At 47.1% G+C, this 17,891-nt stretch overlaps 1 protein-coding gene and 1 pseudogene across 1 annotated transcript; both read left to right on the top strand.

The window, feature by feature from the left end:
* The first annotated feature begins 2,253 nt into the window (after positions 1 to 2,253).
* On the top strand, positions 2,254 to 4,479 carry LOC125537014 (L-type lectin-domain containing receptor kinase SIT2 pseudogene; annotated as a pseudogene).
* Positions 4,480 to 14,937: 10,458 nt separating this feature from the next.
* On the top strand, positions 14,938 to 17,875 carry LOC125537013 (L-type lectin-domain containing receptor kinase SIT2). Its single transcript, XM_048700296.2, has one exon. The coding sequence runs from the start codon at positions 15,140 to 15,142 to the stop codon at positions 17,183 to 17,185; it is 2,046 nt and encodes a 681-aa protein (XP_048556253.2). The 5' UTR covers positions 14,938 to 15,139; the 3' UTR covers positions 17,186 to 17,875.
* Positions 17,876 to 17,891: the final 16 nt, after the last annotated feature.

Genomic DNA, 17,891 nt, shown 5'->3' with positions numbered 1-17,891 from the left:
GCTTGCTGTAGCTCCACCTCATACCTTTTCCCTACCTATAAGCTTAAATAGTCTTGATCGCAAGGGTGTGAGATTGCTGAGTTCCCGTGACTCACAGATACTTTCAAAACCAGCTTGCAGGTGCCGTTGAACCATGCAGATGACGCAACCAAGCTCAAGGAGGAGCTCTATGAAGATCGTGTTCTTTATGTTGTTCCGTTTTCCAGTTGATCAGTAGTGGAGCCCAGTTGGGACGATCGGGGATCTGTGTACCTTTTGGGGTAGTCTTATTTTATTTTGGTTCCGTAGTCGGACCTTGATTGTATCTGGTTGATGTAATGCTTTTTTCATGTATTGTGTGAAGTGGCGATTGTAAGCCAACTATGTATCTTTTTCCCTTATGTAATACATGGGTTATGTGAAGATTACCTCACTTGCGACATTGCTTTCAATGCGGTTATGCCTCTAAGTCGTGCTTCGACACGTGGGAGATATAGCCGCATCGAGGGCGTTACAGGATGGCAATGGATAATTATTCCCCGTGTACCTGGTGGTTAAACAACCTATTAAGGTAAGAACATGAGACAAAATTACGTCAAACTTTATTGTAAGTTCTTTAACTCAAAATGGATAAATGTATGTTGTTGTTTACGTGTAAATGATGTTGTTTATGAGAATGTGGTATTTTTTTATGATATGTTGCTCTTTATAAGTATGCAATGTTGTTATGATGCATTGTTATTTATAAATTATGATTATACATTGTTTTTTGTGACTATGTGATGCTCATGTTGATGTATTGCAAATGTGGATATTTTGCCTACTGGTCCCCCTTTACCGTGTTGAGTGGTGGATATGAAAAAAAAAATATACTCATTGGCCGATATGGGTATGGGTGATGCATATGCTCAGGGCGGAACAGGTAAGGGCTCCACGCATACCCAAACTTAGCGGGTGCCATCCCTTGCCAATGGTGAACTGGTGATGCGCGGATGGGGAGTTTAAATGATTTGACTGTCGCGAAAAATTACTAGATGAACCCGGGTACATTTTCATGACCACACCCACTTCAGAAACACATTTCTAAATGCCATTTTTTGGAAAAAAGTTCCATACGTACATTTCCATGTTATATGTGCACACGCACACACGCAAAGTTTCACCGAAAAACGACTTTTTTTGGCCCGTGCAAAAAGATCAAAAAAATATCGCGACACACTAATTTTCAACACTGAAATTTGTTTTTTTGTGGAGGCAAAATATCTTTTTTGCAAAACTTTATGACATGCGTATGATTTTGAGGAGATGCACGCGTGAAATATTGTTTTAGATTTTTTTTTTATATTTTAAAATATATTTATAATGCATTTTATTAAAATAGGTGCATATGTACCTAGGTTCAAGTCGTCCTTACTCTGTATGTGTCTAGGTTTTAGGGCATCTACAACCACATTGAGCAAATTTGGCCTCTCAAATTTCTGCGGACGCGTCCGGTCAATATCCAAGTATGTCCATTTTAAGCCCTCATTTATGCATGCATTGCAATCATGCATGCGAATGGTGGGGATGTGCAGAGAGAAAATAATGAATAAAAAAAGAGAATATGTGGTACGGAATGGGCTGCATTCTACTTGATAACTGTCTGGACACGCCCGAATATTGTGATCCCTATTTGGCACCCTTAGTGCCAATTATTGGTTTAATCGCAAAAATGGTGCACACCCCCTCCGAGTGACATCGCCAGCCCATTTAAGAGCGCAATAACGTGAATTCTTTGCCATTTTTGGGAAGCTTCCGGAACTTCCTGGGAGGACTCGGGAAGCTTCTGGAACGGTGTTTATTATGTTCTATTTATTTTTTATTTTTTTCCTTTTCTTTATTTTTCTGATTTTGTTCAAATGCACAAACTTCTTTAAAATCCAAACAGTTTTCCCAATTTGTGAACTTTTCTAGATTTTATGAACTTTTACAACTTCGCAATTTTTTTTCAAATTTCGTTAACTCTTTTAAAATCCACGAAGTTTTGTCAGTTTTTGCTAAGTTTTTTCAAACTTTCTTGAACTTTTTCAGTTTGCCAACTTTTTTTAGTGAACTTCTTTCAAATCCATGGATATTTATTCATTATTTCACAAACCTCTTTTAGTGAACTTCTTTCATATTCATTAACTTTTCTAATGTTCACATACAGTTATCCCAATTAATTTCGCAATCACTAATTTTCATCTTGTATGGCTGATGGGTCAAAGAATATATTTGGTCGACCCACCCCTGCCCCCGCATGATTTTCCTGCGTAATTGGTAGAGCAGCTGAGCGGTCAGCAAGTCAGCAGTCAATTCATTCTCAGGCTTCGCCTTTCTCCTCCGCGTACGAGCAAAGCAATACCGGCTATGCCTCAGGCTCACAAGAAGCTCAGCTGCTTCCTCCTCCTCCTTCTCGTCGCTGTTAGCCTTGCTATCTGCAGCGTCGGCCAGCAGTTCGTCTACTCCAGCTTCGCCGGCGCCAACATCACCCTCGGCGGCGCGGCCGCGGTCACTCCAACCGGTCTTCTCGAGCTCACCAACGGCACGCTCCGCCAGAAGGCCCACGCCATCCACCCGGCGCCGTTCCGCTTCCGCGAGCCGGCGGCGCGGAACCGGACGGTGCGGTCGTTCTCGGCCTCCTTCGTGTTCGGCATCCTCTGCCCCGACGCCAACAACTGCGGCCATGGCATCGTCCTGTTCGTCGCCCCTGGGGGCTACAACTTCTCCGCCGCGTTCCCGAGCCAATATCTCGGCCTTGTTAACAACAGCACCAACGGCGCCGCCGCGAACCACATCTTCGGCGTCGAACTCGACACCGACCAGAACAACGAGTTCCGCGACATCGACGGCAACCACGTCGGCATCGACGTCAACGGGCTCACGTCCCTCGCGTCCAGCAGCGCCGGCTACTTCGCCGACGACGGCATCCTCCACAACCTGACGCTCGCAAGCGGCACGGCGATGCAGGTGTGGGTGGACTACGACGGCGAAGAGAAACTGATCACCGTGGCCATGGCTGCCCTGGGAACGGCCAAACCCGTGAAGCCGCTGCTCTCCAAGACCTGCGACCTCTCAACTGTGCTCACGGACACGGCGTACGTGGGCTTCTCGTCGGCCACGGGTTCCTTCAACTCGCAACACTACGTTCTTGGCTGGAGTTTCGCGATGGACGGACCTGCTCCGGCCATCGACATCGCCAAGCTGCCAAAGCTCCCCCGCTTTGGCCCGAAGCGCCATCCCAAGCTCGCACAGATCATCCCACCCGTAGCGACGACAGCGTTCATCTTTGCCGCGGGCACCCTCATCGTCCTCCTAATACGACGGCGGCTCAAGTACAGCGAGCTCCGGGAAGATTGGGAGGTCGAGTTCGGGCCGCACCGGTTCTCCTACAAGGATCTGTTCAGCGCCACCGGCGGGTTCAAGGAGAAGAATCTGCTCGGTGTGGGAGGGTTCGGGAGGGTATACAAAGGGGTGCTACCGGCGCCCAAACTGGAGATCGCCGTCAAGAAGGTGTCACATGACTCAAAACAAGGCATGAAAGAGTTCATCGCCGAGGTTGTGAGCATTGGGCGACTACAACATCGCAATCTCGCTCAGTTACATGGTTATTGCAGGCGTAAAGGTGAACTGCTCTTGGTATACGAGTACATGTCAAATGGGAGCCTTGATAGGCACTTGTATGGCGATGATGAGAAGCCGGTTCTAGATTGGGACAAAAGGTTCCGGATCATCAAGGGAATTGCTTCCGGGTTGCTCTACCTCCACGAGGAGTGTGAGAAAGTAATCATCCATCGGGACATCAAAGCTAGTAATGTCCTCCTCGACAATGAGATGAATGGTCGACTCGGTGACTTTGGGCTGGCAAGGTTGTACGACCGTGGCGCCAACCCACAAACCACACATGTGGTTGGGACCATAGGATACCTAGCTCCAGAGCTCGGTCGCACTAGCAAGGCAACCCCCCTGACCGACGTGTTCGCCTTCGGCATATTCCTTCTTGAGGTCACATGTGGACAAAGGCCCATTAGGCAAAATTTACAAGGCGAACAATTAATGCTGGTCGACTGGGTACTTGAGCATTGGCACGGAGGATCACTGGCTGAAACCGTGGATACCAAGCTTCATAGCTACGATGCCGGTGAGGCTTGCCTAGCATTGAAGCTAGGATTATTATGCTCGCATCCTCTCTCCAATTTAAGGCCAGGAATGCGACAGGTCATGAGGTACCTTAATGGAGACGTGCAACTACCGGAGCTTACGTTGATGAATGAGAGCTTCCAGATTCTTGCGATGATGCAGAACGAAGGGTTTGACTCGTACGTCATGTCTTACCCTTCATCGATGGAAAGTGTGACCACCTTGTCCAGCCTTGTAGAGGAAACATGACATCGGTTGTGATGTGTGTGATTTTCCCTATGTACTAATCTGTTTCTCTATGCTCGAGCAAATGCACAAAATTATATGGCTGCTATTCCGGTATGTGTAACACGTCATGTGATAAAGTGCATCTCTTACTTCACTGTCAGAAGCATGTGGATTAAGTTACCGCAAAATAAACTTGGCTATTTGAGATAGTTAGCAAGCTGAGAAAGGCTTTATGTAGAGTTGTTAAAATAGACTGAATTTTCTTTGGTACCTCCCACCCCCACCCCCCAAAGAAAGTTTGCATGAACCTTAAAGATACTTAAAATGAGTAGTTTTGGACATTCACGATCAACTAATTCTAATCCCTATTCTCCCAATGCATCAAATAAGAGATTAGAATAATCTAATATTTTTGATTGAAGGAGTATTTTATAATCTTCGCATTTAATCTGTAAACTATTCTTAGGGGGTGTACCAAAAGAAAACTCAAATAGACTTCTCTCCAAACTCGAGAATAACAGAGAGTTGAACTTTTCTATTTTTAAGAGAGTTCTAGAGTGGGAGAGAGAAGTGGGGCATTTGATAAACAAAATGACCCAAATTTGAGTAATAAAATGGGGATTTTGAGCCTACCTTACTTGTTTGCTTCCACCTTGTACCTTTCATTTCTATAGTGGAAGACATGCTTGTCGGCCCGTGGTTTTTTCTCCGCACCGTGTTTTCATGTAAATCCTTGTGTCTCCCTTTGATTTGGTGTTCACTTGTCATATTTATTGCTGATCAAGTTAATGATTGCTATTTGTATTTGTTGTTCAAGTTTGGTATAGTTTGGTTATGTTGATATTGGAGGTATGCTATTCTTTCATATGTTGATGATTATATTAGGATAATGATGTTGTAGTAAGTTGTTCTTGCAAGTATATTTTGTGGTGAAGATTGGACATTGCAGTACTCGTTGATTCTACTATCTAGATATGTTTCCTTATATGTACCTAAGATACTTGTTGATATGTTCGCGAAGAACTGGCTTGCTGTTTTGGCCGATTCCACTGTCCCCTTTGCCCTCACATGCCCCACTTCAAATCTATGTAAGTCTGTGTTTGCCATTCATATAACAAAAGAAGTACTAAGTTTCACTATCATTGTGATAAGGAACAAACATACAACATTATTGGGTGGAAAAAAAGAAATAACAAGAATTCAACTTCCACAAATTAACTGATTGTGTTTATAAAGGACGTCTCTTATTATCTCTCAATTTTGCATCAAGAGACTTCAAAGACATGAACACATCTAGGCTTTGCATGGCTAGGATGCACACGGCCAATACCAACACATGCACACACAGTATCAAGCTAGCAATAGTAAAGCAAATATGACCCAAACTATGCATGAGGCGGAGTAGGAGGAGAGACAATCCATAGATTTTCCACCACCCATGTCGGGTAAAAAACATCCTCAATCACCTGCTCCAAACGTGTATAAACCTCAATAAATAGTTGTCGGTGTTCCTGTCGCTGAAGAGTAAACCATAAACGAAACTAGTGCGTACATTAGAAAATAACCTGCAGTGGAGAGGAAGTTTTACCATTAAACTTTATATAGTCGAGCTAGTGACCAAACAAGTTGGCAACATTGCATGGTGGACAGAAGTTAAACGTGACTTGGATGACTGGCGGTGTTGTGCACCCAAAATTGCTCTATAAAAGAAGGTTTTTATCATCTATTCGTGGTGGCAGAAACAACACTTTTGACCAATCACGTTGTAAGGTTGTCCTTTCTCATAATCAGGCATCGGTGATGGTGTTACAGAACATTTTGATTTCAGATGTGACGTATTCAACTGAGGAGGTGGCATATGCAACACTTTTACTACCAGACCAATCACTTGCAAAGATTTTATTTCTCCTCATTGGAACATCTTGCCTAAATGATACATTAGGTGATGACATTCAACAGTTGCTCAAGTGAGCCTCTTAGTAAAAATCTTTGCGCAAGAGAGTTTGCCATGTGAAATCTTTAGTAAAATCTTCCTATACATCTGCCGACGCGCCCGAGAATGCCTGCGGATGTAGCCGGATCGCCCCTCATATGCCGTGCCTGGCAGTCACATACCTCAAATCCAGACTCTCAAATACATGCAAATCCATGCATGTGCTTCATACACGGCAATGTCACATGTAAATAACAAATGTTGGTAACAAAAATACATAGTTCTTATATAAAATTTATTTTAAGTACACAACTCAAACATTATCTCTTTGGTTTTCATTATGGGTCACATATGCTCCACAAGATCACTGAGTAGCTGCACGTCTCGAAGATTCTGATGCATCTGTAGAAAGTTCATAAGCTGATTTGCATCTTGATCTTCTGGGATTTGAAGTTGTCCTCCATATGCTTCAAAATTATTGGTTTGGGCTACACCATCACCCTCACCCTCGAAAATCATATTGTGCAAAATAACACAATATGTTATTAGCTTCCACAAAATTTTCGATTCCCACATCATTGTAGCTCCACGAACAATTCCCGAATGAGTTTGAAGCACTACTAATGCTCTTCCTAGTTGTTTCCTGCATTGTTGCAAAGTGTCTTTGTTTGTTGCCTTGTGGTTCAGACATGGTCACAAACACCGCCCACTGAGGATATATGCCATCGGCAAGATAGTATCCCATGTTGCAGCCACGGCCGTTGACAGTGTAGTTTCATGATGGCGATTCCCCATTACAAAGCCTCCTGAACACGGTAGATCGTTGAAGCTAATGTTGATGTCATTGCGAGAACCCGACAGTCCAAAGAAAGCATGTCAAATCCATAAGTCATGTGATGTCACTGCTTTCAGTATGATGGTGTGCTCTTTGATATGACCTTGATACATTTTATTAAGCTCAATCGGTCATACTCCTCATCCGGCGAAGCATCGGAATCCATCGCTTTCCTTATGAATAAATAAAAAAACCGGGTTGGACAATGTGTCGAACACATAGAGCTCAAGGGGCAGCCCCATAATGGTCGGATGTACCGCAGTGCCATCCGGGCCGACGACGATGTCCTCGGCGGCGAGCATGGTAGACAGGACTATTGTGTTGGTGCTGCCGGCCATGAGGCTCAAAACGGCTGCGGAACAAGGATGGTGGCGAAGCTACGAGACGTCCGGCGTAGAGGAGAAAGAAGAAAGGAGAGAGCAAATGGATTCAGTAGGGCAAGGGAGTGGATTTGTTACAAGTTGTGGTGGGGGTAGGCCTGTCAGGTTCGATACGACGGACGCGTCCGACCATCTTTATATCTGCCTTGCATTTGAGTTAGATATAAAAAAATAATGATCTGTATAGACATTTGATGCCCATTTAAGGCACCCGTTTAGATGGATTTTTTTGACTGGTTATCCGGCCCGCGTTTGGGTGGCGCCGGGTTGTAGATGCTCCGAGTAAAACATCTTTTTTAGCTTGAAGGTCCGGTATACAAGTCCACCATGTTCTTTTTTTTTTGAAGTTAGTCCACCATGTTCTTTCCGTACGCAAACAACGTTGCATTTGCCCTCAAAATAACTGCTAACAACAGGCGTACGAAAGCTATGCAAATCCATATAGGAGTATTATCTCATGTCTACACATGTGCATAGCTTTCGTAGCCTGTTGAAGATGAGACCATTTCTCACGTACTATGTCTAGAAGATAAAACAAAAGCATATTCCTTCTCCATTGAAGACCATTTCTCACGTCACCGCCTGCGTGATTGAGCGAAGAAAATGATGGCACTATTGGATGTTGTACTTGAAAGTGAAATTTCACACACTATGACATTGACGGGTCGATGTGAGTAGTCATCTAGATTTACTCTATCATTCTCTTTTTCTTTGTCTTCTTCCTTTGCTTTTATTTTTTCTTCCTTTTATTTTTCTTTCTCAGTTTATATTGCATTTCTTTTATTTATTAAATACGTAAATTGGTAACTGTATAGTTGTGCGTGACCGACACGCGTGCAATTGCACGCGCGCGCGGTCGATGAACAACTTGACCTGCAACTGCGTTCAGTGCGCACCCATGGAACGGCAGTTACACGTGATCGGTGGACATGCATGTGTGGCTCGCGAGCTTACAATTGTAGTGAAAACTAAAAAAAAAAAACATAAAAGCTCACAAGCGGAAACTGCAATTGTGCGCCATGAGTGAACATGTAGTTGTGCAGGCTGGCCAAACTTACTAGTGTAATGGTGCTTTTGGCGTGAAAAAGGATTAAAAAAAAAAGGACGGCGATAACTGCCACATGTGTGGTATATTCGATATGCGTTCACATACCATGTGTAGTGTAAGCAGGAGGCAGCCCACACGGGCTGTGTGTGGACGGACATTAAAATTGTCCACACGTGTGGGCGTGACTATTTCGTGTCACACATCCAACAAGTACTACTTATCTCACATCGCGCGTGTGGCACGAAGCAAAAATGCCCACGTCCTGGCGCAACTATGTTAGGTACCCGCGAGATGACGATTTAGTTACCATCTTGGTTGGCAGATGTAGTTATCCAGGATGTCAAGTGCAGTTGTAAAAGCATGGCAACTCTATCTATTTTGGTTAACTATAATTGCCATGTCTAATTTATGATAGTTGTCGCGTGTAATCAAACCGTAGTTGCCGTGTGTGATTAACTACTTGCCACATATGGTCAAACAGTAGTTGCCGTGTTTATTTACCTAGTTGCCATGTGTGTTTACCTAGTTGCCACATGTGGTCCAACCATAGTTGCCATGTATGGTTAATCACAGATGCCATGTGTGTTTATCTGGTTGCCACTTACGCGCAACTGCAGTTGCCGTCTAGCAAAGAATCACAGTTGCCATGCGTGTTTACCTAGTTGTCACGTTCACGTAACTACAGTTGTCATCCACAACGTAGGAGTGTCGTGTGGGCGAAAAGTAGTTCGCCCACACGCGCATGGACTAGGTGGTGGTTGTATGCGCAGAAACTAGTTCGCCATCACAGTGCAGCTGACAAACAGCGTGGTGCGGGCGTGTGGGCAAACTCTCCAACGTCCACACACCAAACCCATCCTACGTGACATGCAAATTCTGCCTCAATGTGTCAAGATTTGTGTAAACTGCACTGGACGATGATTCACGCGTGTGGGCGAGTTACAAAACTAACACACGTGTGGACGTTAGTGTTTTTGAAAAAAATATTAGTTAGATGGAAGAAAAAGAAAAAGAGAAAGAACATCCACACACACTTGTAAAATAAAATGATACGGGAGCTAAATGAGATTTTGCTTCCAAATCTGTTTTCTATTTGCTTTACTTTTTATGGACAGGAAAGCTAGCGAACTCCCAAATTTTACCGACTTAAATGCCGTCTCAAACCTTTGCTCTCATATTTGAGTAGCTAAAAAACTGGACCTAACCGGGCCACTAAACAACTGCCTAAAATGAATTTCGACACAAATTTAAACTACTTTATTGCATAATTAAAACAACACACCACATCATACATAGAATTACATTAAAACTACATCAACATACTAGATACTCCATTGACACTACTCTTCCTCGTCGTCGTCCTTACAATAGCCTAATAAGTTCGGTTGAGAGGGTATAGGGATCACCCCCGCCATCAGAGGTGTCGACCTCATGGTCATTGGTGACAGGCTGACTCCATGGTATCTCGTCCTCCTTGTTGTCGAGCTCGTCGAATATCTCCTCACGCCTGGCCTTGAGGCTGACGACCTCGGTGCGCTTTCGCTCGATTGTGCATGTGTCCTTCGTGGACTGGAAGAACTTTTGGTTCTCGGGGAGGAGCTACAGGTCATCCAGGATGAGCTTGGCCACCAAGGTGGCATCATCGTGCTTGGGCGCGAGCTATGCCATGGCCTTGCGGTGCTCCTTCTCCTCAGCCAAGGAGACGGCAAAAATGGGAGGCGCGAATGCAACCGCGGAGGAAATGTCGGCAGGGAAGTTAAGCCTCTTCCAACTCCCGAAATAGCGGACCGTCGTGGCGTCGTAGGAGCGCGCCATCTCCTCCACGGTGGCAAACATGCAAAGCTAAACACGCTCCCGCGTGTCCTGATTACTCTGTTGCCCACTTGTCCCGCGGTCACAGTCTCACGTTACGGTACTTCACCGGCGACGGCTGCAACATGAGCTCGAGGAGGTAGTGGCGAATTGTGTGATGGCGGCGACCCGATTCAATAGCACCGGATGCGACGCGGGCACTTGAGGGAACTGCACGGTTCCATTCCTGACGAAACACAACTTTGTAGTGGCGGCTACGGCTAGATGTGGAAACTCCGACAATAGCTAGGACCAGCTAGCAAATCGAAGAGAGGGGGTGGTCGGCGAGGCTGCAGAGTGTCAGCAGGCATGAGGGGTGGCCGTCAGAAGCAGGAAAGACGTCCGACATGGACGCGATCGAACAAGGGACAGAGGCAGTTTGGGGGGGGGGGGTCTTTTGCTTACTCAAACTTGAGCGGCGGCTCACGCTTCTCCTCAAATATTTGAGGAGTAAAATGTTTTGAGGATTTGATTAGAGTGTGCTTAACTCCTTGAAATAAATCTTTTGAAGAGTTAAGGACATCTTCAACGTCGACCCCCAAAATGGACATAGTATTTCTTCGCGGACGCGTCTGGATGTGTCCACGGACAGTGACACGAGAGCCGACCATCCAACACTTCCCCCAAAACTCTGTCCCTAATACAAACAAATTCAGACATAATTCATAGAAACATGGCGAGATTCATGCAAACAGACATAAGTATGATATATTTCACATAAACCGGACCATATTTCATCCGCTCAACTAAAACTAAAAAAACATAAACTAATCTGTACAGGACTGTGACCTCATATGTCTGGCCGGACTAGCCGGTGGCACCTCTGTCACCATCCATGCCATTGTCACAGTCAAAAGTTGTAGAAATGGCCCTTCCGGCGACAGAAGGGCGTGAGGCCGCGATTGCCTTGCGCGAACTCTGCTTGGTACTCGCGGAGGAAGCCGCCCGACTCTCTCCCGTGTCATGCAGTGGGCCACCCCGGTCGACGCCGGCCATGGCCGGGGAGCCATGCCCTTGACCCGTGTCGAAGGTGTCATTGAGCGACCATTCCTCTCCTATCTTCACGAGCTCCCCGTCTAGGCGGCGCACTCCGCGCACGAACATCTCTGCGGTGGTTACCGAGGGGTCACAAGCCCAGGCCTCGCGAGGTTGGGGTCCGCGAGGACCTAGGTTGGCATGTTGTCGGACTTCACGCCCGTCGCCCGATGTGCCACGTTACCTTGTTCCCTCCGCGTCACCTCCCTGGCCACCCTCTCCTCCGTCGACATGATGCTCCGCGACAAGGAGCCACCACCGCCATGACCAATGTAGTGGAGGAGGCCCCCGCACACCTTCATGATCGTCCGGGCACCTCCTGCTTCACGACCTTGTTGCGCCAGGCCCGATGTGGTGGTGGTGCCGACTCGTCGATGCGGGCATACCGGCCCTGCCTTGACTCAATGGAGAGGCGGTGACATCAGCTTTGCCTTGACGCAGTGGAGTGGCGGCGAGGGTGGCGCCAGACCGTGGTCCTTGAGTGACCGCTTGAGAAGGAGCTCCAGGTGCGCCTGATACTTCTCGTCCATTGCTGCCGCCTCTGAGAAAGGCGCAACTGCGGTTGTTGTTGTGGCTCCTGCTCCTTCTCGTCGCCAAAGGAGAGGATGGTCTCCTCCTCCCCGGAGCAGTCGGGTGTCGTGGAGGACAATGGCCTGAGAGAGCGACGGCGGCGGTGCCACGATCCAAAAGGAGATCCGAAGCCACCGCCCGCCGGCACGGAAAACAAGGAATTCAACATCATCGATGACGGTTTGCGAAGATAGAAATGAGTGAATCTGCGGTGACCGGAGAGAAAAGAATGTGAGGTGTGGTGTGGACGGCCCAGAGCCATGCTTAAATAGTCACGGCCAAGGGAACGGACGGGCAATCAACTTCAATGCGATGCATTAGCCGGATATGGTTTTGGATGGGCCGCGCCATCCCCCACCCCCCGTGTGCGCCAAGGTTGCAGATCACACGAACACGTCCATGAGCCGGTGGAGAATTGCTTTGGATGGCTTGCATGTTTCAGACGCGTAGGTCGGGACTTTTGCGGGCAGTTTGATGGACCTCGTGAGATGCCACAAGCCCTTTTGAGCAAAATGTTTTGGTCAAAGATGCCTTAAACTCTGGCCTAGCTATTTTCTACACCAAACGTCGAAACCACAACACACGTACCAAAGCTCAGCGACCGCAAACTAGCCTTAATTAACATTTTCATGCTTGACTTGGTAGCTGGTACTTCCTTTGGTCGTTTTTACTCTGCATATTAGAATTTTCTGAAGTCAAACTTCACAAAGTTTGACCGTGTTTATATAAAAAAATATCAATATCTGCCATGCTAAACTTATATAATATGAAACTTTAAGTCATGACACATCCAGGGCCGGTCCTGAGATTTTGGGGGCCCGGGGCGAGACTAAAACCCGGGGCCCTTAAGACACCAAAACAATAAAAATCAATATACATATATGTGAAATTTTACCAATAACACTTGAAATGCACCCAAAATCAGTATATGTATCAAATAATTTATAAATATTATGTAAAAATGTCCTAATCCATCATGTGCTAAGGATCTCTGATTCCTGCATCCTGCTAATGCTATACTTGGAGACCTTACAACAAAAGCAAAAAACTTTATCGACATCTATTAAATAAAGTAGCCACTTTTTTTGCGGGAAAAACATGCATTACTCAGCTCAAAAGGTCTTTACAGTCAATCACAGCCAGGTGGATAGCATCCTGAGGACCAGAACCAAGCCAAGTCATGGTTCTTGCCTCTAAACAAGCAAACTTTGTTATGCTATCGCTAACTTTATTTTGGCTACGACTTACATGAGCAGTACATGTTTCACGAATAGACATGACATATCTAATCTCCTTGATGAGCGAAGCCACTTTCAATCATGTTCCTTCCCATTGCTTAATTTCCTATGATAATGAGCATATAAAAAAAAGTCTTCCTGCATCATCTAGATGGTATGCTATTTTTTTGTCCTCTCACATAGGCCCTTTCTCAACCAAGATGTCTATTGCTTTATTATCAAGATTATTCCAATTTCTTTCATAAATATTAGCAGTATAAACTGGTTGTTCATCAACAGTAGGCGGACTGTGCATGTGATTTACCTACATGCTCAGGAGCGACATTGATGTTGATGTCGACATTTCTTCTTACTGATCAAATTCTGAACTTCCATTAGTTTGTTGCCTTTCCTCAACTATCGCCAACTCTCTTCAAAAAAAAGTTATGAATATTTCACGCTGTGATTGTACCAAGTCACAATGCTGAAATAAATAATTTACCACCACCAGATGAATAATACTTTCTTTGAGACAATAGAATAAGACACAATGCTGAAATAATTATTATTTTTGCATCAATAGAAAATTGCTCATCCGCAAAAAAAAATCAATAGACAATTGTTGAGCAGTGGCGATGTGCGGCTATTCATCTACGAGACTAGGAACCTCGATATGAATAGACGATATACCTTGGGTGGTCGAATCGTTCATAGACGTAGAGCAAATCAGGATTGCGAGGGCCCACAGGGAATTGAAATTTGGCGGACGATCTGAATTAGGGAGGAAAATTGAATTTAGGAGAAAAGGAAAAAGAAGCGGCAAGCGCGCAATCATGAAGAGACAAGCGTCGGCGGCTGCTGGGAAATTGAGAATCGCTGCCTGAAATGCATGTGTGATGGATTAGGAAAGGATCAATCAATTCCTTTTTTTCGACATGCACTTGCTAGCTAACGAATCGGAAGGATCGATCAGTTCCTTTTTTTTTCGACGTGCTCGTATTAACTAGAAACGAATCAATCGCTGGCTCCTTTCCTGGCTACTAGTACATGGGTACGTTTCAGCGTGCTGCGTGAGGCCGAGCCGTCAAAATTGATGACCGAAAATATGTTTTACCATAGCCTATTTTGTACATACCCTGGCGAGGGGGCCCCTCGATTTGGGAGGCCCGGGGCGGGCGCTCCCCCTGCCCCCCCTCAGGGCCGGCCTCACACATCTAGTGGTACTTTAGATTATGAATGTTGGCACTTTTTTTTATAAAGTTGGTCAAATTTTATGAAGTCTGATTTCAGTCAAATCTTATATACGAACTAAAAAGACCGGAGGAAGTATCTGTGCTTGGTTTCGTCTTGCTTGTTCACATGCATCGATCGCGTCCCAAGAAAGGCTTTACGCGGAGTAGTTTTCTTTCTTTCTTTTGGCCGGGAATTACGCGGAGGACTTGTGCCGTCAGCCGTCCCTTTCACTGCTTGACTTGGGCTATATCCACATATCTTAGATAGAATTTGCTGACCTCGTTGTCGTCGTATAGATTAGGCAAGCTCAAATAATGCGACCCAACAAGGAAATTAGTACGTACTACTAACAAACAGCGATGCGTCCGGAAATTCAGACCGGAGACTGGCAGGCTAGCTGCAAGCCTGCGACACGCGGCAAGGAAATTCCAGACAGCAATGCGTAGTATTCCCTCCGTCTGAAAATATTTGTTAAAAATATTAATAAAAATAGATATATTTAAAATTAAAATATGTCTAGATACATCCATTTCTTCGACGAGTATTTCCGGACGGAGTGAGTACTTCAGTCGTATTCGTACCCCCTCCCGTCCACACAAGATTTAACTTAGCAACTGCACTGCTCCGTCCATCGGCACTTGTAGGGAATCATTCCAGCTTGTAGCTCTGCGCATGGGGATGTTTCACTTGCTGCTGCCGATCCTTCTCTTCCATGGCCTCCATCGCGTGGCCTCGGGTGCCGCCGCTGATGACGACCGCTTCGTCTTCTCCGGCTTCGCCGGCGCCAACCTCACCCTGGACGGCACGGCCACGGTCACGACGGACGGCCTCCTCCAGCTGACCAACGGCACGGTGCAGCTCAAAGGCCACGCGTTCTTCCCGGCCCCGTTCCGCCTGCGCGGGTCGCGCGGCGGCAGCGCGGTGCGGTCCTTCTCGGCCTCCTTCGCGTTCGGCATCCTCACCACCTACCCCAACCTCAGCTGCCACGGCATCGCCTTCGTCGTCGCGCCCAGCAGCAACTTCTCCGGCGCGCTCGCCGCGCAGTACATGGGCCTCGCCAACATCGACAACAACGGCAACGCCAGCAACCGCATCTTCGCCGCCGAGCTCGACACCATGCAGAACATCGAGTTCGACGACATTGACAACAACCACGTCGGCATCAACATCGACGGCCTCCGCTCGGTGCGGTCGCACACCGCGGGCTACTACGACGACGACGATGGCGAGAACGGCACCTTCCATGGCATGAGCCTCATCAGCGGCGACGTGATGCGGGCGTGGGTGGACTACGACGGAGAGGCCGCGCGGATCGACGTCACCATTGCCCCCTTGGAGAGGCCCAGGCCGGCAAGGCCACTCGTCTCTGCAACCTACAACCTCTCGGACGTGCTAACGGAGCCGGCGTACATCGGCTTCTCCTCCGCGACCGGCCCGATCGACTCTCGCCACTACATTCTTGGTTGGAGCTTCGGCGTGGACGCGCCTGCTCCGGCCATCGACATCACCAAGCTGCCAAAGCTGCCTCGTCTTGGCCCCAAGCCACGATCCAGGGTCCCGGAAATCGTTGTGCCAATTGCTATTGCAGCATTTCTCCTGGCTCTCGGCGTGGCTGCGGCCCTCGTCGTGCGGAAGAGGCTGAGGTACACCGAGCTACGGGAAGACTGGGAGACGGAGTTCGGGCCGCACCGGTTCTCGTACAAGGATCTGTTCCATGCCACCGACGGGTTCGACGACAAGCGCCTACTCGGCGCGGGAGGGTTCGGCAGCGTGTACAAAGGGATGCTTCGGACATCTAAGCTGGAAGTGGCTGTGAAGAGAGTGTCCCACGAATCGAGGCAGGGCATCAAGGAGTTCGTCGCCGAGGTTGCCAGCATCGGCCACATCCGGCACCGCAACCTCGTGCGGTTACTCGGTTATTGCCGGAGGAAAGGCGAGCTTCTTTTGGTGTATGACTACATGCCCAATGGCAGTCTTGACAAATATCTGCACTGCTATGACGGCGGGGACAAGCACGAGCCAATACTGAATTGGGCTCACAGGTTTCAGATCATCAAAGGCGTTGCATCTGGATTGCTCTACCTCCACGACAAGTGGGACAAAGTTGTCATTCACCGGGACGTCAAAGCAAGCAACATACTCCTCGACAAGGAAATGAACGGGCGGCTAGGTGACTTTGGCCTGTCGAGGCTATACGACCATGGCACCGACCCCCAAACCACGCATATGGTTGGCACCATGGGGTACATGGCCCCGGAGCTTGTGCGCACGGGCAAGGCGTCACCTCTCACAGATGTGTTTGCCTTCGGCACGTTCCTCCTCGAGGTTACATGCGGACAAAGGCCTATCAGGGAAGACGACGCACAAGGCGATAGTATTCTGTTGGTCGACTGGGTGCTCGAGCATTGGCATGGCGGGACACTCCTGGAGACGATGGACCCAACACTGCAAAATGACTACAATGTCGACGAGGCGTGCCTTGTGCTCAAGCTTGGGCTGCTGTGCTCACACCCACACGCCAATGCAAGGCCAAGAATGCAACAGGTCATGGAGTACCTTGACGGCGACACGCCGGTCCCGGAGTTGGCTTCAACGCATCTGAGCTTCGGTGTACTAGCCCTAATGAAAAACAATGGTTATGACCCGCATGTACTGGCATATCCTCCATCTTCAGTGCTCAGCATCGGCACTATATCTGATCTATCCGGAGGAAGATGACGATATGACGACATGTGCCGGCATTCCTTGTGCTTGACTGCCACATTTTGTGATGTAAAAATATGACAGCGTTAAATCAGAGAGATGCTTGCTGCAAATGCTATTGCCACATGAAATGCATGGGTTGTTCTGTCACAAGATGCAGGTGAAATCGAGCTCGATTGGGGAGCAACACCCTGAGCTAACAAGATCGATAAACGCAAGTCATTTGTTTACTGATGGACTCCCCTGAAGTATACTGACGAACAAGAACAGTAGACATCTTGATTTTGAAATTTGGTGTTGTGCTGTTCCTTCTGAGGAAACCGAAATGGTTGTAGATATGCACTGAAATGGGGACTAGCTACCACTCATGTTTTTCAGATCCACATGGAAACAGTACCGTAGAGAGTCCAATACTATCCCATTCTGCATGATCAATTTCCTCATTTTTCTCTGAATTGAACCTGAGTCTGCAAGCTTACCGAACAAACTTGCAGTGTCTTGTTTGAAAAGGAGAAAAACCTGCAGTGTGCTTCCTGAATCAGCTACAAAGCATCCTGTTAGCGCACTGAGATAAAGGCCAGAGTGTAGTACCATGGGAAAGATACCCTTGTGCACCTAGTTGGTTGCACTCTTCCTTGAATCAACACCATTGATTACTTTGAGATCTATGCAGAAAGTTGTATATAATGTAATTTTTTTATGGTGTAGTACATGAATTTCT

The sequence above is a fragment of the Triticum urartu genome, chromosome 2A (assembly GCF_056163025.1).
Source record: "Triticum urartu cultivar PI428250 chromosome 2A, HENAU_Tu73, whole genome shotgun sequence".
In the NCBI taxonomy this organism is placed as follows: domain Eukaryota; kingdom Viridiplantae; phylum Streptophyta; class Magnoliopsida; order Poales; family Poaceae; genus Triticum; species Triticum urartu.
Note: the sequence above shows the minus strand (reverse complement) of the source record. Positions and strands in the feature narration are given on the sequence as shown.

What these genes read in the sequence shown, in the direction of transcription:
- LOC125537013 (XM_048700296.2), top strand. Translation starts at nt 15,140, where the DNA reads ATGGGGATGTTTCACTTGCTGCTGCCGATCCTTCTCTTCCATGGCCTC.